A 22,141-nucleotide genomic window follows, 5' to 3' on the forward strand; every position below is an offset into this window, starting at 1 on the left:
CCACTCAGGCGCCCTGGATTTTCAGCTTCTCTTGAAAAAACTCAGAAGATCTGACAACACTAGGCTCATTCCCACATGGCCATGATAGGTTAGAATGGTGCCAAAGCTGCCCGTTAGATGGAGGCTGTGGCCTCCAGGTCCCCATAATCCCCTCCAAGTCGTCCTGTGTCCCTGGCATGGAGGTCAAGGTATAACAGCCCCTGGTGATCCAGGGACCTTATGCTGTGGCTCTACTTATATTAGAGAAATATTTCTCTGACCTGTATCAATCAAACACAGGAAAAGGAAAGGTAGCAACAAAGGGATGTGGCAGCAGCTCAGCTTTAGAGTGTGCAATCCTGATGAGTAGGAGCTCCCACACATCCCATGTAACATTCTCTCTCCTTCCTGCCTCAGCTGGCCCCCAAGGCCATCTTCATCCCTCCCCTGGGCCTCAAGCCCTCTCCACCCAAGCAGGGTCAGGAACCAGGGTACCCCCTCCCTCCCTGGGGTGGGAATCTCCTTGGGGATTCTCTGGGAAGGCCCAGTGGCTCGCTGTCTCTCATGCTGTCACTGCCCAGGGCCCTGGCAGGAGGATGGCCTGCTCGGTGGGAAATCTATAGGAGAAGCAATCAGGTCCGTGACTGGCACTTTAGGACAACAGAAAAGGGACAAGGATGAGCTCCCTTTAGAACCAGAATTCACCAGGAGCTGTGGGCTTCCCACCCAAGAGTCCTTGTACTCTATCCCTCTCCCATCTCTTCAAATGGCAGGGCAGAAGGCCAAACCAGCAAAGCTGGACAGTGGCAAGTGCAGCACAGAGGTGGGGTGGGGGTCAGGGAGCATGTTTCAGACAAGTGACAGGTAATCTGAGCAAAAGGCAAGGGCAGAAAGATGTAGGAAGAGACACAGAAGCAGAGGAGGAAGCAGTTCCTAGCCATTCTCAGCATACATTTATTGAGTGCTTACTGTGTGCCAGGAAGTAAGCCAGGTGCCAGAAACAGCAATGGAGCAGGAAGTCAGGACCAGTTACTGAGTGGTATCACTACCGACCCTGGTTAACACAGGAACCAATGGACCCTTCAGGCGCCACTCAGGACCAAGGCTGTTCCAGTGATGGAAAGGGATTCAGTGAGGGAAGACCCTCTCCCTCTGCCCCAGCTAGGTAGAGAGGGGGCACACGGACAGCTCCTACACACTCCTCAAAATGCATTCACACCTGAATACATCTGGACCCATGCGTGCACATGTGCCCACACAGAGGCACAGCCAAGCAGTTGTACAGGACGTGGTACATGACCGGAGTCACCCCACTCAGCATATACCGTCGTAGTGCCTGAACGTTTAGACATTATCTTGAGAAGCTTTAGGGCCAAATATCTTACTAGTATGTGAGGCATAAAAGAAAAACGGACAGGGGGACAACTTCTTTAGGCTTTTGCATAGAGAGATTTTCTGAGAGAGATAGGGGTCAGCAGAAACAGATCTCACTTCCTCCACTTGGCCACGAGTCTGTTCTGGTCAGAGTTGCCTAAAGTAGATGTCCTTTGATAGGGATGGGGTTAGGGGGGGGGGGGGGTCTTCATTCCCTGTGCTAGCTGCACTCCTCTGGAATCATAAACGTAATGCTATTGCTTGTTAAGTACCTACTACGTGTCAAGTATATTGCTGTACCAGGGCTTTGTGTCCATGTTCACCTACCTCACAGTGAAGGTATCATCTCCATTTTACGGATAAGGAAACTGAGGCTCAAGACTTGCCTAAGGTCACCCAGATGGTATCTGTGGTGGGGCCTCTAACCTCTGAGCTTTGTCTCACTGCCTCCTTGGCACAGAAGAGATGGGACCTCATTCTGGGATGGGGCCGGGAGCTGCCAAGGGCCTCAGTTCATCTCAGATCCACCCCAGGAGGCTGAGAATGACTAACTTCAAAGGTGGACATACCATCTGCAGAGACCCAGGGACACAGGCAGTAGCTCCCTGTGTACAGAGAGCCTCACCCTATGGCAGGCCACCCACATAGACAATGCTGCACTTCCTTCATGACACAGCATCCTCACCCCAGGCTTTGGGTGAGTTAGAACATGGGTGGCAACAGGTTCACAGAGCCCACCTTTTCACACTGATTACCCCCAATTCTAGGGCTGGGGGTGCTGCAGCCTATGGAAAACCAACTCTTTCACTTTGGGGGTCCTGGGCTCCAAATCCTCATAATCCCACCATTTATTTTGAAGAAAATGGGCTCTGACCCTTGAGTTGGGCCCCTGATAATTGGAACAGATAAGGCACCTCACCACCCCAAGAACCATGAGAAGCTATTGTGTTCTCCTTCAGAGGGAAAGGGAGCTGGTGCTTAAATAGCCCTGGAAGCCCAATCCTGTAGAGAGGATTCTCAGAGCTCTCTGCTGGGGGCCCCTCACCACAGAGGGCCAACCGCTTGTCTGCATCCCCCATCCCCCGTTCCATACTCTCATAGGCTATCATCCAAGTGCATCAGAAACCCCACTGGGCTGAATGTATTCATGCTACTGCCTGTGGCGGTCCTGCATATGTACCCCCACGCCAAGTATGTCCCCATTTCAGAGTCCGGGGGGCCCAGGCCATCAGACATAGTCCAGGGCAACAATGAGGATGGCTGGAACCTTCCCCCAGGAGGGTTTGGAGGAAGCCAACTACAAAGGAATGACAAGATTCCTGGACAGGAGTCCAAGGAGACTAGAGAGGAGGGGACTCCTGGCAATGCTCCTAGGGTGGTCCAACCCATCCCTCACTCTGGCCAGGTATCACTTCTGGCCCCTTCCCACCAGAAACCTGAAGCATGGGGGAAGGGGTAACAGAGACAGAGATCTGTGGCCACTTGGTGCCCTCTGCCTCTTGACCAGCCCCTGGTCCTTTCCCCCTCAGGGAATTCCTCTCAGGGTTGAGGTGACAGACATTTGCTCCCCCAAGTACCTATCAGCCAACATTACTCTATGCTTAATCCCCGGTCTGGGGAAGCTCTTGGCTCCAACAAATAGAGAACATGCCTGGCTTTTTGCTTCCCTTTCCTGGGCCGGTGCTGCCCTGCTCCCATAGCCTGTTGGGCCCTGAGGCTGATTGATGCTCTGAATGGAATGTCCTGGTCTGGAGGGCCTTGGATGCTCTAATGACTTCAGAGGCATAGAGGAGTACCAGCTCTAACCTTGAGCAAGTTACTACACCCTCTGGGCCTCGAGTTTTCCAGCTATAAAATACGGATAGTATCTAACTCCTGGGTTATCATGATTCAAGGATGATAATAGGAAAGTATGTAACCCATCAACTCTGTGCAGAGCAGAATGCCTGGCCCCCGACAAGGGGGTGGGGACATAGGTACCTGACCCACCTGGAACTGCTCCACCCTGAACTCATTTCTCAATGCCTGTTTCTTCCCACAGTCTCCATGTCCTGCCAGTGGGTGGGAGAGACAGGTGGCAGCAACTCCCTTTGGCTGGCCCTGAGTGCTGCTGGAGACAGCACAGGCCCTGAATGTACAACCTCAATGCATTTTCCCACCTGGAAGGGCCCTTGCTAACTCTTGCTATTGGCACTTCCCCAAACTGCACTCCTCTGGCTCTAACCTTGAGCAAGTTATGATAGCCCTTGGGCCTCCAGCTTTCTGGCTATAAGATAGGGATAGTATCTAACTCCTGGGTTTTTATGATTCAAGGATGACAACAGGAAAATATGTAATCCATCAATTCCCTACAGTCAGAGCAGACTTTTTGGGGGCACCAGAATCACCAGATGGGGCTTAGCAAAACAGACTGCTCATTTCCTCTAGGCCAGAGGCAACACCTGGCGTTTACACTTTTAACAAGCACCAGAGGAGTGCCTGCTGCGGGTGGTCACTGGGCACACATGAGGACAGACAGCTCTGACCACTAAAACTAGTGCTCTGCAGCATACCACACCTGGTCTTGGGAAGCCACATGTCCATGAACATGACAAAAGTGCATCAGGTACCTGCTGTAAGAAAACACACTTGACTTTCTCTCTGCATTTCCCAAATTTGGCCATTTTCTTTTTTCTCTTAAGTTCTATGCCCAACATGGGGCTTGAACTCACAACCACAACCCTGAGTCATAAGTTCTACTGATTGAGCCAGCCAGGCAGCCCTTACCATTAAAGTTTTTTTTTTTTTTCCAATTAGAATTAACATCTCATAGAACTAGTGTTCTGAGGAAGGATTTGGGAAATGTTGATCTAGTTCTCTCTCCTTTTAAATAAAAAATATTTGTCTTAAGGAATTTGTTTGTTTGTTTGTTTGTTTAAATGTTTGAGTGGACTGGAATGAAGCCTAGGAAAATTAGGTGTGTTCAAGGTGCTCAACTGTTCATGCAGAGCTCAAATTTGGGTCTGGGTCTGCCCCTTCCTGTTCACCAGTTCCCCTCACCGCATTCTGCCTCGTCTCTGAGACTCTCTTGGTGTCACTCTGTGTCCTCAGCTCAGGAGGAACCCTGAGTAGGGGTAGGAAATCTGAGTACAGGATGGGAGGGGTCAGGATTCACGGTTTGGCTGGGATAAACAGCAGAGGAGGGGTGGGCCCACACTTCTAAGATGTCTGCCAAGCCCAGTTTGTTTGGGGGCAAGGCAGGAGAGTAAGATATTTTCTTGGCCCACTGCAGCTCCTAAGATGGCAGTCAGATGGGGAACTGCTGGGTATGGCAGAAAACCTTGTCTTGCCTCTTCGCAAGCTCAAGACAGGCATATGTAGCCATTAACTGAAATGCTAGCAGGGGGATCCCTTATCAGGAGGAAAATGGATTTATTGCTTTACAAAAAGGAGTCTGGTAAAACTAAAAAGACCCAAAAAGTATAAATCTAAAAATCAACCCACCCTGCTGAGCACTCCCAGGAATTCTCAGACACATTTCTGGGGGCAGTCAGGTGGGTGGCTGGAATGCCAGGCCAGCCTGGCAGAGGAGTGGCCTCTCACGTAAATAGCTCCAGGGCCCTGGAGGAGCCTGCCAGCAGGGGTCGCTGTGGCCCCACAGCCTCAGACCAGCTCCAGGCCCAGAGCCTTGCGGCCTCCCCGGCCCTTGGGCCTATAGCAGGTCTGACTGGCTGCTGTGTGGGGGCCCCAGAATGATGAGGGCAGACACCCAGAGCCCACACCTCAGCACCACCCCACACACATCTCTCACATACATCACATGGTCACACATCCCACATGTACACACAGCCCCTCACAATCCATCTCCCCAGTCAGGCCAGGACCTCTCTGTCAGCAACAGCCTGACTGCCACCCCCATAAAGACAGCTGTGTGTGGAGGGGGTGCCCTGTTGGTGTGGTTTTAATTCCCTTCAGGTCACAGACTGGATGGAGGGTGGCAGTGGAAACTTGCTCTTCTCCCTGAGGGAGGAGGTGAGGGACTACGAAGCAGCCTTGTCCTTGGCTTCTAAGCCATGCCTGACTATCCAGCCCTCCATCCTCTCCCCAGGCTTTAAACAAGGGGGGCTTCTCCACAGGCCTATAACAGCAGGACAGGTCATAGACAGGCTACAGGGGGCTGGAATTACAAAGGAGTTAGCACCAACAACAGGAAGCGGGTCCTTCCTTCCTCAGGCAGCCTCAGACTGACCAAGGGAGGAGGTCGAGGGGCCAGGCAAGGGGGTGCAGGCAGCGCAAGCCTTTGTCCTTGGGCAGGTGTGGCCAGTGGTCATGCAACCGAGGGGTAGTTGGCAGGCAATAGATGGCAGACCCCTCTGCTTTGGCAAGAGGCAGAATCCAGACACTTAAGGGAGAGAGCCTGCCTGCTGGGGGCCCTCCTTGCTCCCCCTGCAGGCACCACAGAGCCTCAGGACCCCAGGGTCCCCCCGAGGATGGCAGAGCAAAGCCCAAGGCTGCCTTTGCTTCCAGCAGTAGGAAAATTGAACATCCGGGCCCTCTCCCATTCTTCCACAGCAGAGCTCCAAGGCAGGACCAGGGCCCTGGGAAGGAGCGTGGACTCCAAAAATGTGAAGGAGAGGATCCTGAGGGTGCACGGAGGTCCTCTGGGATGGAGAGAAGGACACTGGTGAGTCACTGAAGCGAGGGCAGGCCACAGTTCTGAGGTGGTGGGCACTACACAAAAGCTTCCCGGTTGGATGAGCCATTCAGCTTGAGGAAAAGCTTGTCATCCTCCCTCTTCTGCTGCAGCTGCCTCTCCAGCTGGCGCCGGTAGCAGATGAGGTAGAGGGGGAGGCAGAACCCCAGCATGCTCAGGCCAAGTAGCCCCACATTCACCTGGAGAAGCAGAATTGAGAGTTGCCATCACATGGGGCAGGGGAACAGGCAGGGGAACAGTCAGGGGCTGTGGTCTTTCCAGAGCCCGGCTCAAGACCCTTCCCCACACTCAGTTTTAAAAAACGTGAGGTCACTGGACAAGAAAAGACAAACAAACTGGAAGGTTGAAGCGGTCCAAGGGCCCGTCATTCCACATTCCAGCATCAGAATTCCCCGGTGTCCATGGCTGCCGGGAAGCCTGCAGGGCCCAGGCCCCCACCTTTGACCTACTGATGTGAATGTTCAGGGGTGGGACCAGGACATGGGCAGGCTCAGTGTACCTGGTTAGGAATCCCAATCCTCAGCGGGAGGGCTGCCCCAGAATAAAGTCCAGAAGGGATACTTTTCTCCTTCTGCCCAGTCACCAGTCACCAGGGGACCCTAAATCAATCCTAACCAATGTTCCAACCTGCCTATGCTTGGGGCTCCAGAAGCTCCCTTGGGATGTCTCCCAGCTCTGATTCCACAGAGTGGGGCACATGCCTACAGCCCACCGCCCCAGACCCTTCTTACCCAGAGAGGGTCTCCTTGGAGGGGACCCATCATGGCCAGAAACAGGGGTTGCTGCAGGAGAGCGAAGAGTGCACTGACCAGCGACTGCAGTCCTGTGAGGCTGCCAAACTGGGTGGAGGGGTACCTGCCAGGACAATAGGGGACCTGTCACCACAGGCACCACTCTCAGACTTTCCAAACACTCCTCAGCCTCAGCCTGGCCCCAGGTGTCCTGATGCCTCCAGGCTGCACCCTGGTGCCAGAGAAGAGGCAGGAGCAACCTGAGAGAATGGTGGGGTGCCTTCTTGGATTAGTTTCTGCTAAGCAGTTCTGTGACTGTGAACGTCTCTTTCAGATTCTGGGGGAGGACCCTGCCCAACCCAGGTGTGCCCCAGGTCTCTGGGTGTCTGGACAAGCTGAGTGGAAGAGTGGTGCCAGGAGGAATCTGTGGCATGGGAAATGGGCCCAGGGAGCAGGTTGGAGGCTGGCCCTGGCTCTGCTAACACCCTCATCCAAAGGAGCATTGTGTAATCACGGAAACTCGGCATCACACTTAGTGGACTCGCACACTCTGCCAAGGCAGCAGCAACTTCCTCCTGGCACTGGGTGGAGTAGGGGACGAAACATAGACCTGGAATGACCCCCCTTGGGATGCTATTGGGAGAGGGAGAGAACTGTGGCAAAATCTCAGGGACTGTCAGGCTTTGAGACCCCAGAGGTAGGAAGGGGCTCCCAGACAGGGATGAAATGGTCTTTAGTCAGAGACACACAGCAGAGGGTGTTTGAGTTCCACTTTTTAAAAGATTTTATTTTTAAGTAATCTCTGCATCCAATGTGGGGCTCAAACTCAACCCTGAGATCAAGAGTTGCATGTTCTATCGACTTAGCCAGCCAGGCACTACCCCCAGAGTTCCATTTTTGAGCCAAGCCCCAGCCCAAGGGGGAAGAACAACTGTGGTAGTTCCTTCTGCACGTGTGGCCTCTTGGAAAATGAGGCAGGTTTCATTTTATCCAAGGCCTGAGAGGGCTGTGGGCAGAACCAGGCCCTCTCAGATTCAGGGTGAGAACAGTCTGACACATTATGGGTTCAGTTACCCATGTCACTGCCCCTGCTGAGGGTCATCGGAAAATCAACACTCAGCTCTGGGCAGCCAGAGCCTACCCCTGCCCTTCCTGTGAGCAGCCAGGGGCAGTCCTGGGACTGGGCTGAGCAGCAGCCCCGAGGCAATAATGAGCTACACAGGAGCAATGACCCTGGCTGGGGAACTGACTTCGTGTTAGATGCCAAGGTTTGTGGGCACCCAACTGTCTGCCTGCTGACCCACCTCCTGCCAGGTGTGACTGTCCCTTGACACAGCCAACAGAAATCCTGGTACCCATCCCCTTGTACAAGAAGATGAGCCCAAGTGGCAGGATGGCCCCCTTCAGGACCTCCGTCTCACCATGAGCCTCCCTCAGGTCATTCCCTTACCATTGGTGCCAGGCCACCCACAGCACCCAGCACTTACACGGCAGCGTACAGGCCCCCAACAGCAGAGTGGATGAATCCTCGCACAATCGTGTGCAGGATAAAGGAGAGAATCTGAGAAAGGGAGAGCAGAGTGTGAGGGTCCTCAGAGTTCCTGGGATGCTAAGCAATGGGAGCACTGGCAACCTGGTGTGGGCTCACACCAGATCTCCAGGGCCAATGCCTGAATTTTCAGAAATTTTGTGAGCCAGCTATTAAATGACTAAAAATTAAATCTGTAAACTTACAATCAAACAAGTTATGTTCAAAAAAGGAAACGGATATTCAAAACTCACCATTTCTTAATTATTTTCCTATGTTTTACTGTTATCTGTGCTCTGGAGGTTTTTACTTATTGTCAAGTGGGAGTACCTCATGATGGCGTGTCACCGTGAATCTGTCTAATTCCACAACTGGTGGTTTCATGCTGGCTGAAATCAGCCAGGATGAAAGCATTTACACCATGGAAATTGGCAAATGCTGAGTAAAGGCTCCTCCTGCCTCCACCAAGTCAGGTGTTACGTATGCATCGACACAGCACTAAACAGGAGGTGACCTGATCTCCTACCTTGGTTGATCTGAGGACTGTGCCCGAAGGTCTCTGTCCCTGGTCAACCAGGCCCTACAGGCAGGTAGTTTTCCTTCTCCCCTCCCAAGGAAAACTCAGCTTCTCAAAAAAGCCACTACTGGCAGGCTTAGCGAGCTCTCGAAGCACTTGTAAATGATTCCTGAGAAGCACGAGAGCAGTCGTTTTGCCACTAGGACCCTTTGTTTGCCCCTTGCACATAGCCCTGCCATCCTGCTCGCAGCCAGGATCTGTTCCCAGGAGTGCGAGTGGGGAGGGGGCCTGGGCTGCTCTCTGCAGTGTTAAAAGAGGGCTATGCCCGACTATGCACGCGCATACTTGTGCAGGCTCCCCCTTTCCACATTGAGTGTCTTATTGCCTCTTCAGAACTTTTCTTTCAATGAGAACTAAATAAAACAAAAGGCAAATGACTGTCCCTACGGAGCACGGCTCCCGGATTGGACAAAGTGGTCAAGACAAAAATCTGCTAGACTTGCAGAGAGGGCAGCTACCAGGAAGCTGGGAGGGCACCAGGGATGCAATGACACTCTTGCTGGGAACTGGTACAAGTCTCTGATGGTTTACTCTGGTCTGCACATACAGTGCTGGCATATACACGTGAAAGTACCCATGGCCACTTGTAAAAAAGAATAGATTCTCACTTTCCTTCTGGATCTGGCCCAAGATACTATCTGGACTTGGGCCAACCCATGGGGAAGCAATGCCATCACTCATGACCCTTCAAAGTTCAAAAACTTGAGGACCAGCGCTAGAATACTTTCATGGACCTAAGGGTAGAGCGGACAGGTGACAAAATATACTCTGTTCCCAATTTTTGCCAAAAGCCAAGTTTCAAAGCATTAGAAACCTTGTGAAAAGAAATTAAGCTTTTGAATCCCGATGCCAAGTGATCATCACAGTCTTTCCCACTCTCTACAACATAGATACCCTGTAGGTACTTTTGTACCAGAGGAGCAGATGATCCTACCAATGCCATAATTGGCCAGACCTCTTTGGACATCAGGTTTCAGCTGTTTGAGCAAATGCAAAACAAGTAGTCATACAACTCCCCCTTATAATTCCAGGAAATGGTATGATGGTGGTGTTCGTGGCATGCAAGATGCCCAAAAGGCCATGAAGAATGATATGCCTTCATAGACAAGAGTTTTCTGTGAAAGGCAATTCCAGTTTCATTAGAGGTCACTTCCAGCATCAAGCACAGAGCCTGGCAGGTAAGAAGCCCTTGATAAATAATAGTGTGCTGGCTGACTTGGTTGAGGTAAATGAATGAAAAATCACAGTCTTTGTTGATGGCTTCCATGACACATTATGTCTTTAAGTCTTTAAGTCTTACTGTTCTTTAAGTCTTACTGTCCCATACCCCACCTGGCCTCTCCTTCTCCCCATACCCACCTGTAGAGGCAGGTTGGGAATGAGGCAGGTCACCCCAAAGCCCACAAGCAGCAGGTTTGTGAAGGCAAACGCTCGCATGGCATTGGTGACTTTCTGGATCTGTCGGTCTCGCTTCTTCTTCTTCTCACCTCTGTGGAGACAAGAGTACACACTGGAGCTGGATGCTCCTGGAGGGGAAGGGCTCTTCCAAGAAGTCAGGCCTTAGGAGTCACAGCTTGTGGACAATCCAAGACTCAGAGACTAACCTGAGCATGTTTGAGGGACTGTCAGGGCTAGACCTCTACTAAGGACACTCCCGCTGCACACTCTCAACGGAGCGCTGAGTGTGAACCTCAGTGGAGAGGTTGGGTACCAGAAGACAGTTATCAACACACTGCATTGCCTCAATGGAAACTGAGCACAAATGATGGGGGAGGGGGGGAAAGAGTAGAGGTGCCCGAGTCAGGGTGTGGCAAAGCCTCCTCACACCATTGGCTCCAACTTCACCCAAATCTGTAGGGAGCTGATGACACGTCAGATAGTAAGTCAAATAAGGGAGGGAGTGAATTTCCCCTTTGGGGGCAGGAGGGGGTGAAGGAGAAACAAATACACAGCAGATGGAACTGGAATGGGCACAAATAGCCTCTTGGCTTTAGGACCTGACCTAGATAACAGAGCATTCTCTGTAATTATTTCCTTGTGAACTTACTATTACCAGTTCCAGTCCCACTACCCACAGATACCTCAGGAACGACTGTGTGACATCCAAGAATGAATGCCAAGTGCTGGATACATACAGGGAGTCCCAGGCCCACCACTTCCTCACTATGTGACCTCAGGCAAGCCATGCCAACTCCTCACTTTGGTTACCGTATTTGTAGAATGGGAAGAACACTAGTCCACGCCTCATCAAGGTGTTGTGAGGCTGAACTGAGATACTGTTTATTAAGTGTTTGGCACAGGGCCTAAAGTAATAAACAGTTGCTTATTATATTAAGGTGGAGTCATGGAAGACAGCGTTTAACATCCTCTGATCTTGGAGCCCAACCCTCACAAAAGCGGGGCTTCAGAACCTTGTTTCATCCTGACAATTATGAACAGACCTAGTAACACATCCTGTGGTTCTAGCAATTTATTACTCCCACTGAGCAGAGTGAACCTTGCAGGCAAGCGGGACTGCTTTCACCTCATTCAACCATTGTGCTATTCATGGGACTGTGGTCCTAAAAACAGAATGGTTGGTCACCTGGTGTCTGCACACAGACCTCCCCTCTGGTTTCTCACCTTCTCTCATCAAGCCAGTGCTCTCCTAACTTCCGAGCACCAAAGAATCTTCATAACTAAGTGATACACTTAAATGTGTGCTGAGCAGAGAGAGCATTGTCTTAAAGCCCTTATGAACAGCTGTGGGCATAACTCCCTGTCGCCTCTCCTGCTGACTTTGAAACCTGAGCAGCCCACCCTGTCCCTGACTAATATTGGGCTCTGGGAGCCAGAAGCCAGGGCACTGGCCCTGTCTACGCACTGGTTGGCATCTTTCTCTTCAGGCTCCTCAGAGGCATCTTCACACTCCTTCAGCCTCCAGTCCATGATGTAGCCAATGACAGGAGCTGTCAGCAGGCAGAGCAGCTGGAGCACACCGAAGATGGAGGTGTAGAGGCCAACTGCAGAGGAAAATGGGCTGCGTCATGGGCGGTCCCTCACAGAAGCCTGGGGCCGGTGCTAGGCTGAGTCCAAGACTTCGCAAACATTTCTGGGGTCTTCTACACATCACCCCCTTGGTCACAAGGGGCCTGGAGGGAAGCCTAAACACTTTAAATTTTGAAATCAAAGCTGGAGTAGGGGGAAGACACCCTATTCTCTTCTCCACATCTGCTTATTTCTAAGAAATGGCTAATGAAATCCAGTATGTCACAATGATCTTCCCCAAGAAGCTCCAGGAAGTATCTATGACTCGGGAACCACAAAATTACCAATGCCTGGGACTGAGGCTTCATGTGTGACCAGCCGTTAGCTTCCTGACTTTAGAAATATTCTAGGAAGGCATCACTCATAGGGGCTCTGATGTAAGGGCTCCAATCTTCAAAGAGCCTTAAAATTATGATGGGATTTTTTTTTTCCAGGCAAACAGAAGCTGTGTTGACTGCCCCTCCCCCACCCACAGTTCTGGCTGAGAGGTTTCTCGGTAAAACAGAGACTGGCTGGAGGGAATATTGCAGTGTTCTCTGACAATCTCCCTGCTTACCGGTAGCCATAACTGCATCAAGAAAGCAAAAGCAAAACAGCAGAAGGAGAAAGGTTAGCAACTGAAATCTCAAAAGTTGTTATAGGGAAACTGGGGGTGTGGGGGTAGAAGCAGGCTGGTTCTGGGCCCAGCACACCTGCCATTTCCCACCCAGATCTGACTCTCAGAGTGCCGGGGGTGGGGGGGATGGCGGGCAGTGAGGGAGTGTGCTGAGCTTGACCAGGCTTCTGGGAGCAAAGGCGGGTGAGGTCCAGCACAGGCATCTGCAAACGGTTTCCCATCTGCTGGAGCCTCTGTCACATGCCACCGGGACCTCGGAACGCTGGCTGATGAATCAGGCCTGTGGTGCTTACTAAGGACCAGAATGGGGAAGTGGTGTGGGTGCTGAAGACTGGGCGAACCCAGCCCTCTCCTATGGCTGGCTCTCCGGGGTCCGGGGAGGAAGGACAGGGCCAAAGCATTCACCCTGACCCCCAACCGGACATCTGATACCATGAGTCTCCCTCAGACACCCAGAGCGGGTGCTGTTCTGTTCCACCAGCCCCCTGATCCTGAAGCAGTCCCCCTCTGAGAATACCCGGTTCAGGGTGTCAGGAGCAACAGCTCACAGGAGCAGAACAGGGAAAACCAATCCCCCATCAGTTGCAGATTGAATCTCCCGGCCCAACTTGCTCTACTTCTTGAAACTGACATTTTTCTTTTTTAATTGGCTTTTTGAATGTGGGAAACAGTTGGAAAAAAATTCCTCTTTGGCAGCAAAAGATTTCATAGAGAACTAGAGTAAAAGCCCCCAACTCAACAGCAGGGAGATCTGCCTTCCAAGAGCCACTGAGGGCCTTTCCCTGCATTCTTCAGGGTCTTCACCTCTCTGGGCCTGAGTTTGTAATAAAGGGTGTTTAGACATGATGGATCAGCTCTCCCCAAAGTGCAATGACTATTACACAATAAAAATGTTCCCGTGGTAGAAATTTGGGGAAACATCATTGACCAAAACAAAGCTAAATAGGTTATTTTTCCTATAGGGCTCTCTCGAGGCCTTTACTGTGTCAGTGTTCATCACAAAACTTTGCGAGGGCACGTGAGAGCTCTCTGCAGTCTGCTTCACCACAGGACGCCCATTTTCACAGTGGAACCAGTGTTGTCTGGATCGCTTTGTCATTTCTCCCTTCTGTTAAAGCTCCATTGCTCATCCCTTTTAAAAACTGTATATGATTCCTCTCGATGCCTAGTGTAATTTCTCCCAGGGAAAAACAATTACGCCAACAACCAGTCACACACTAACGAGGGTGCCAATAAAAAGGATTTACCGACTGTGTTTGTCCCACTTAGAGATGACTAAAGGTGACTCAGCTCAAGCCCTGAGGAAGTCCTGATTTTCTTTGTAGAATCAAAACCTCTAATCAGTTGAAGACCTTGTGTCTGTTTTAGAAAAGTGGCATGTGCGTTATCAGCTCTGTTTACCAAATTTAACAAGCCTCAACTGGATTACACACACAAGGAAGCCTCCGCCTAGCCTTGCTTTCCCGGTTCTGGGTATGGATCCCAGAGCCACAGACTGCCCCAAAGTATCCAGCTGTGTGGGCTGCGCCTGCCCCTCAGCACACAGCCTCTCCCCAGCCGAGCCTGCGGTTTCCCGGGGCGGGGAGATGCTTGACTTTGGGTCTGACCGCTTGTCTTTCAACAGGCTCTCAGGTGGAGTACTCCCTTCTGCAGTGTTTTCATTTACCAACATGCAAGCAAAGGCTCCTCCTGAGGCAACAGAAAACACAAGCCCCACACCCTGAACACATGTAATTATTACAGTCTCCTTCCTCTGCCCCCTAAACCGGGCTGTTCTAATGGTGACAGGAGAGAACAGTTGGGGCTCTGATTAGCAGTGGATCCTTTGGAGCCCACTGCTTTCAGACCAGCCCAGCCTAATACCTTCCAGGGTGTGGGCTTAACCTCTGGCAGGCAGGAGTAACCACCACACGCAGGGTCTCATGGGGATGTGCACGGAGGTCCAGGGGCCACCTACCTACATCCTGATCCCCGCTGACCAGGAACTTGAGAATATTGTTCATGGCGCCCATGTAGAAGATGAGCCTCAGCTGTGTGATGCACATGGTGACGAGGCTGAGTAGCAATATGGGGCTGAACACACTGTGCATGAAGGAGGGGGCCGCTGCGGGTAGAAGAGCGAGGGTGATTAGGAGACTGAAGGCCCACACCCTCATGGCCCACAGCCCACCTACCATCCAGGGGCGAGAGGCATACCGTAAGGGGAGGCCTGATTTGCTGCCCAAATCACCCTATGTTGGATACAAGGTGCTGGACTATGTGGATGCTGGACCCGGGTCACCCAAGTGTATGTAATGAATTGGACACACTCCTCACTCATACAAATGAGCCTTAGTGAGGTCATTTGTAAACCAGGGTGCAGGGTGCTGCCTGCCCTTTAGGGGTGAAGTGGGAACCGAGTGAGATAGCACCCACCAAGCCCTCAGTTCCTGCCAGCCCCAGTGAAGGGGGCTGGGGCTTCCAGGTTGGATTGGCTGCCTCCTCCCCATTGCTGAGGTGCGGGTTGGGGACAGACCCCCCTGCCAACATCCTAGGAAAGGCCTCGAAGGTGAGGGTTGCAAGGTGGGTACCTGCAGCGTCTGGCTTGCACTTCACCTCCAGGTCAATGGTAGACAGGCACAGCTTATGGCCCTCCTGCAGTGCCGCTTGCTCCTTGGCGCTCCTCATGGAGCTACCCACGCTGAGGCGCCGCCCCACTGTGGTCACCTGCTTGTAGAACTGCTTCCCTGTGATCTTGTGGTCAAAGCCCAGCCAGCTGAACTTGATCTTCACCCTGGAGGCCACAGGAGAGTGTCCATCGGTGCTGCCCGGGACCCTGGCCAGGGTGGGGGTAGGGGCAGACGCCACATCCACTTACGAGTAGTCCATGTCCTCCGGCCCCGGGAAAGGCTCCAGGGGCCAGTTAAAGAAGCAGTTGAGGAAAACCAATCCAGAGCAGCTGGCCCAGACCACAAGGATGATAATGAAGGAGACACCAAAGTCGTAGATGACCTGACAGGCACAATGGGGTAGGCGCAGGGCCAAGGGGCAGAGTTAGCAGAGGAAAGCCAAGGCAGGCAGGGGGCATTTGGCAGCTCTGCTTTCTCTGTGAGAACTGCGTAAGGAGGCATAGCTCTGCCAGCCTGGGTGTCTGGTCATCAGACACCCTGCATTCCAATAATCCCAGCTTACCCTGGCACATCGTTAACCCCCTGTGCCTCCAACTTGGGCCAAATGTCACCTCCTTGGAAAGGCCTTCCCAGACTGCCCCGTCACTGTCACATTGCTAGTTCACAGTGAACAACCCTGGCTGAGATTACTGACTTCTTGATTACTTTCCTTGTCCCTTACTAGTCGAGCTCTCTGAGAACAGGAACCTGCTAGTCTTGTCCAGTGACAAGCCTGGAAGACTGCATATGGTAGGTGCCAAAAAATGAACAGATGGATGTCTGACTTTGCTCCTCCGTGAAATGAAATGAGCATACACTGGCATGTACCCTCATGGTGCTGTGGTGGGGATTAAGCAAGCATGATTCTCAGAGTGCTCAGTACAGGACCTGGTAGGTGGGAAGCCTACTGAGCATGAGCATGTTAGCTGTTGTTGTCACTGCCACCATTTATTTCCAACACAAGAGTCCCCAGTGTCCTAGAAGACAGCTGTCCAGGAGTTGGGGGCACAGGGGCAGCAAGAAGAGGTGGAAGAGGAACTTGTAGGCTTCTCTGCATTCCAGAAGTGTGAGAACCCCTAGAAGTCCACAGGATGGCTGGCCCCACACCCGCTAAGCACCTCGATTCCCTGGTGGCCAGTCCACATCTGGGGCTCCTCCTCATCTATGGCCTCCCCACCATGTACCGCAGGAAAAGGGATTCAACATGGTGTTAAGGCCAGAGATGGGAGAAGCAGCTTCTGCAGCCTGGCAGGAGCAACAGTGTTTGGAGTGGGAACTGGGACTTATGGTCTGTGAGGTGTTTGCTTCCTCCTGACCCTGTGTGACTTCCACAGGCTCAGAATCCTGCCTGGGAGGGAAACAGCTGAACCAACTTAGCCCAGAGCTGCGCCCTGGCCAATGGAGAGGAACAGCTCAGCAACAACAGTCTGGGGGTGGGGTGACCAGTGACAGACTAATTCACCCATCCCTTTTCTCTACCCCAGCGTAGAAATGCAAAAGCAGCCTGCTGTAACCCCCTGTATGATATACTTGAATTTTCCCTCCCTCATGGCCTGGTGGTTTTCTTTTTTTATTCCTAGGGCCACCAGGTGCATCCTCCCAGGTGTGGGTGGTGGGGAGGGGCAACCCCAGCTCCCACAATTACATCCCTCTTCAGAGGAGGCTGAAGGAGCTTTGGTAGGGGCCTCTGCTCAGATGTGAGGCTGGCCACACCCTCACCTTGATTCCCGGGAAGGTGACTGCTGAGGAGGCATAGGATCCAATCATCAAGGCAATAAACGTGGAGCGAAGGTCACCAAACATGTTGGGTAGCTGAAAGACAAGAAGCAAGGAAGACCCACTGAGAGGATGGGCAGCAGGCTGGTGGGGAAGGGAGTCCAGGTATTCATAGGCACCATTTCTTATCTGCTCTCCTCCTGTGTCACTGAGGGGCAGGTAATTACAGCTCATTGGAAATTCTCCCTTAGGACCAAGGTTGATAAGGGAGGTGAGATTAATGTGGAACTCGGACTCCAGATGTAAAGACAGAGCTGTTGGATTCCCTGGCTGGTGAGTGTCCCTCCTTCTCTGCTCAGGCACATGCCAGGGACCTTCCTGTCTTTTCAGGGTTACACTGAGATGCCAGGAAGCAAAGTCGGGAGCCTCTGGCATCCCTCAAAGGGAGCAAGACTGTTAAAAATAAGAATCTATTTGGGGATGAGAGTGGCACTGTATAAAAAAAATATCCGCGTCCCAAAGGACCAGATGTCAGCAAAAGCTGCTTTCAGTTCTAAGACAGCAGGCTTCTGGGAGGTGCCAATCAGAATTCTACAGTTCCCTCAGCTGACAGGGGAGCTAGCCTGGGAATCCTGCTTCTGAATTTCCATGTGCAAGGAGGGCTCTCCCTCTTCAGGTGATGGGCACCTGAGAAGACCAATGGCAAGAAAGACTCATTCTCTCTTCCCAGCAAGGTCATGCTCACACCTCATGTCAGCTGATTCAGGGCCCATCTGACACAACTTCAAAGCTAAAACCCCCCTGTGACTCTGCACAAATCCAGGCATAGTAAATGTGACAACATTGTCACAGATTCAAACAGTCAATCTGTAGTTCTCTCTCTAGTCTTCAGAGAGACTGCACTGCCACATTGTGAGGCTCTCCCATCCCATGCCCACAGCGTCCCGGGAAGAGAGGATCACTCCCCGGGTAGAATGCCAACCTGCTGTTCATATGGACCTCATCTATGCTCCCCTCTCCCATTTGCCTGCCATCATACCAGGGTTTTCTTAATCATGGAGCACTACTGCCCACAAGCCCATCCATTGTTGCTGAATGGAGGCAGTCTGAACTTGGCTATTACTGTCCCTCATCATGTCTGCCTGTTTTGCCCATAGTTATCTTAAAAATGAGGAAGGGACATCGCCAAAATGAAAAGCTTTTGTGCTTCAAGGGACGCTACTAAGAAAGTGAAAAGACAATACACAGAAGAGAGAAAATTTTTGCAAATCATACATCTAATATGGAACATCTATATACTACTATAGAAAGAACTCCTGCAACTCAAAATTTAAAAAATAACCTATTTTTTCAAATGGGCAAAATATCTGAACAGATATTTCTCCAAACAAGATATACAAATGGCCAGTGAGCATATGAAAATATACTCGAGGGAAGCCCGGGTGGCTCAGTGGTTTAGCGCCGCCTTCAGCCCAGGGCCTGATCCTGGAATTCCGGGATAGAGTCCCATGTCGGGCTCCCTGCGTTGAACCTGCTTCTCCCTCTGCCTGTGTCTCTGCCCCTCTCTCTCTGTGTCTTTCATGAAAAAATAAAAATAAAATCTTTAAAAAAAAAAGAAAATATACTCGATATCATTAATCACAGGGAAATGCAAATTGAAGCCACAATGAGGTATTACTTCATACCCTCTAGGGTGACTATAATAAAAAAAAATCAGATAGTAACAAAAACTGATGAGATTACACAGGAATCAGAACACTCATTCACGGCTGATGGGAATGTAAGATGGTACATGACCATTTTGGATAACAGTCTGGTCATTCCTCAAACAGTTAAAACACTGAGTTACCATATGACTTACAAAATTCACTCCAAGGTATGTACCCAAGAGAAATGAAAACATACAGACTCACAGAAGCTTGTAGGTAAATGTTTAGGGCAGCGTTCTTTACAATATCAAAAAAGTGCAAACAACCCGAACGTCCATCAATGAATGAATGGATAAACGAAAATGTAGTCTATCTAAATAATGGAATAGTATTTAGCCACAAGAAGAAATAAAGTACTGATACACACTATAATATGGATGAACCTTGAAAACATTATGATAGATGAAAGAAACAAGTCACAAATGACCACATACTGTGTGATTCCGTTTATATGAAATGTCTAGAATGGGCAAATCCATAGAAACAGAGAATAGATCAGTGGTTCCCCAGGGCTGGGGTACAAGAAGCTGGAAATAAATAGGGAGGAAATGCTAATGGGTACAGAGTTTCTATTTGGGTGATATAATTGATTATGGTGATGACTGCACAACTGTGAATATACTGAAAACCACTGAATTGTATACTTTAGGTGAATTGTATGGTATGTCAATTTGTCTCAACATCACTGTTAAAAAATATATGAGTAAGATACTTAAGATGTTTTGGCATCCCAGGATTAAAGAGGAACATGAATAAATCTGTAGTGTATGGCCAATAAGTCATTTTATGACATGGGGCCAGGGTGGCTATCCAGGCTTCCCAAAAATCTCTAGCACAAAAATACCTCTTCTTCCAGCCCTTGCATAGAGTGAACCCTCTGTCCACTCAGGCTTCTCAAACAGGGCCTAAGAGGGAGAAAGAGCATAGAGAAATTCCCCCCAGCCGGAAAGAGAGGAAATGTGACATGCTCATGTGAGCCCAGGGAACACCTAGGTGGGTGATCACTGAAAGTGCCCAATCTTCCTCTTTGCACACCTGCTTCCCAGGTATGCATGCTGCGGTTCAGAGGACTGCCTCAGTTCCTGAGTTCACATATTAGGGCTGCTTGGTGCTGGCTGATCCAGCAAGGCAGCCTCGTAGGGGAGCCATTTCTGGGGTCATATCCACCCCAGGGAGAATCCAAAGATTTGTTCTGCTTATATGAAAGGAGGGAACTGTTCCAATCTGAGATGCCACTCCAGCCAGGGGAAATGAAGGAAGAAAGGGATCAAAGAGGGCTTGGAACCCAACCAGGAGAGCAGCCAGAGGCCAAGTGCCTGGTACAGGAAAGGCTACTTGGTGCAAAGTCAAGCCAGAAAAACACTCTTTGTTGCTGCAGTCACCTTTGGGCACAAAGAGTGTCTCCAAATTTTCAATAGGGCTGGGAACACTCTAAAAGAGCAGACAGCTTGCTAGCTAGCCGTTTTCCTTCTACCTTCTTAAGCTGAAGTTTGTCTTAACCCTAACCTAGGACAGAGGCCACAGAACAATGGACTTGCAGCTAGCATACCACAACCCTGCTTGATCTTCTGGAGTCTTCTCCTCAGAACTAAGATCCAGGACAGGGACGAACAGGAAGCCGGGAAAAGGACACTGACTTCCCATCTGCCCGTGGACAGATGAGGCCCTGGACAAGGACAGGAGCCTTTCAGCTGCCCTCCTTCCTGCCTGGCCTCTCCCTGCCTACAACACTTTTAGCAACACCTAGAAAATTCTCCCCAACATGTTATTTTGGTCAGCAGAGCGATTCCTAGGGGAGTAGAGCCTCAGGTCAAACCATATCACTACACAGCCTTCCCACCAACACCCACAACTTGTATTTTACATTAGGATTATTTTTCCTGGTTAGGAAAGCGATTTGTAAGTCCATTGTAAAACATCTGAAAACAAAGTATACACGAAGAAAGAATTAAAAAAATCACCCTGATATAGCCATGTTACTATTTTGATGTATTTCCCTTTAATCATCTTCCTATAAATACCTGTAACTTTTAAGTAAAACTGGGATCATAAACTACATATTGCTTTACAAAATTTTTCCCTTCTACTTGATATAGTATAAACATTTTCTTTCTTCTTCCTTTAAAATTGTTTTAAGGGCAGCCTGGGTGGCTCAGCAGTTTAGCACCGCTTTCAGCCCAGGGCCTGATCCTGGAGACCCGGGATCGAGTCCCACGTCGGGCTGCCTGTGTGGAGCCTGCTTCTCTCTCTGCCTGTGTCTCTGCCTCTCTTTCTCTCTGTGTCTCTCATGAATACATAAATAAACAAAATCTTTTTTATTTAAGATTTATTTATTCATTCATTCAGAGAGAGCGAAGAGAGAGGCAGAGACACAGGCAGAGGGAGAAGCAGGCTCCACGCAGGAAGCCCGATGTGGGACTCGATCCCGGGTCTCCAGGATCACAACCCAGGCTGCAGGCGGTGCTAAACCGCTGCGCCACCGGGGCTACCCTAAACAAAATCTTTAAAAAAATTTTTTTAAGGTTTTTAATTTTTACTATTACAATTATTTTTCTATTTATTTTTTTAAAGATTTTATTTATTTATTCATGAGAGACAGACAGAGAAGCAGAGACAGAGGCAGAGGGAGAAGTAGACTCCCTGCAGGGAGCCTGATGCAGGACTGGATCCCAGGACCCTGGGATCACGACCTTAGCCAAAGGCAGACGCTCAACCACTGAACCACCCAGGTGCCCCATTATTTTTCTTTTTATTTTTTTTTAAGATTTTATTTATTTATTCATGAGAGACACACAGAGAGAGAGAGAGAAGCAGAGAGAGAAGCAGGCTCCATGCAGGGAGCCCAACGTGGGACTCAACCCTGGGTCCCCGGGATCACACCCTGGGCCAAAGGAGGCGCCAAACCGCTGAGCCACCTGGGCTGCCCCAATTATTTTTCTTTTTAAAAGATTTGTTTATTTTAGATAGAGTGCACACACTAGCAGGGGAAGGAGCAGAGGGAGAGGGACAAGCAGAATCTGCACTAAGCGCAGAGCCCCACATAGGGGATCATGACCTAAGCCAAAATGGAAACTCAGCCACTCAATGGACTGAGCCACCCAGATGCCCTTGTTTTTACTATTTTTTAAGTCATCTCTATACCCAACATGGGGCTCAAACTCACAACCCCGAGGTTAAGAGTGGCATGCTCCACTAACTGAGCCAGCCAGACACCCCTGTAAACGTCTTCTAACTTAGTATTCACCTTCAACATAATTTGTAATGACTGTCTGGTATTTCCTTATCTGGATGGTCTATAATTTATGCAACCATTTCTCTGATGTTGGAACTCAGGTCCTTTTTAATTAACATTCTTAAAGATAAACATATGTGCACATAGCTATTATTCCCTTAAGGTAAATTCCCAAAAGTAGAAGCATTAGGCAAAAGGGAATACACATTTTTAAGTTTTTGTGATATTCCATGCCAAATTGCCTTCCAGAAAGCTTACACCAATTGGTAACTTCCACCAGCAGCAGAGTGTTTTTTTTTTTTTTTTTTTTT

General features: G+C 50.3%; 1 protein-coding gene and 1 long non-coding RNA gene across 4 annotated transcripts in view; one reads left to right on the forward strand and one right to left on the reverse strand.

The window, feature by feature from the left end:
- Nucleotides 1–913: 913 nt before the first annotated feature.
- SLC43A2 (solute carrier family 43 member 2) overlaps nt 914–22,141 on the reverse strand; it is a 45,925-nt gene continuing 24,697 nt past the window's right edge. For 2 of the 3 annotated variants that reach the window (XM_038548468.1, XM_038548469.1), the window contains exons 6-14: nt 16,893–16,985; nt 15,383–15,516; nt 15,096–15,298; nt 14,483–14,629; nt 11,746–11,884; nt 10,242–10,371; nt 8,265–8,338; nt 6,778–6,901; nt 6,044–6,225 (exon numbers count right to left, since the gene is read on the reverse strand). In XM_038548468.1, the coding sequence (XP_038404396.1) occupies nt 6,064–6,225; nt 6,778–6,901; nt 8,265–8,338; nt 10,242–10,371; nt 11,746–11,884; nt 14,483–14,629; nt 15,096–15,298; nt 15,383–15,516; nt 16,893–16,985 (1,206 nt within the window). In that variant the 3' untranslated portion in view covers nt 6,044–6,063. Of the gene's footprint in view, nt 6,226–6,777; nt 6,902–8,264; nt 8,339–10,241; nt 10,372–11,745; nt 11,885–14,482; nt 14,630–15,095; nt 15,299–15,382; nt 15,517–16,892; nt 16,986–22,141 lie in introns of all 3 variants that reach the window. The other variant, XM_038548470.1, reaches the window with a different exon arrangement.
- Nucleotides 9,919–13,930, forward strand: LOC119873335. Its single transcript, XR_005364760.1, has 3 exons — nt 9,919–10,060; nt 12,344–12,518; nt 13,488–13,930. It is a non-coding gene; the product is annotated as an uncharacterized LOC119873335 (long non-coding RNA).

The sequence above is a fragment of the Canis lupus genome, chromosome 9 (assembly GCF_011100685.1).
Source record: "Canis lupus familiaris isolate Mischka breed German Shepherd chromosome 9, alternate assembly UU_Cfam_GSD_1.0, whole genome shotgun sequence".
Taxonomy (NCBI): Eukaryota; Metazoa; Chordata; class Mammalia; order Carnivora; family Canidae; genus Canis; species Canis lupus.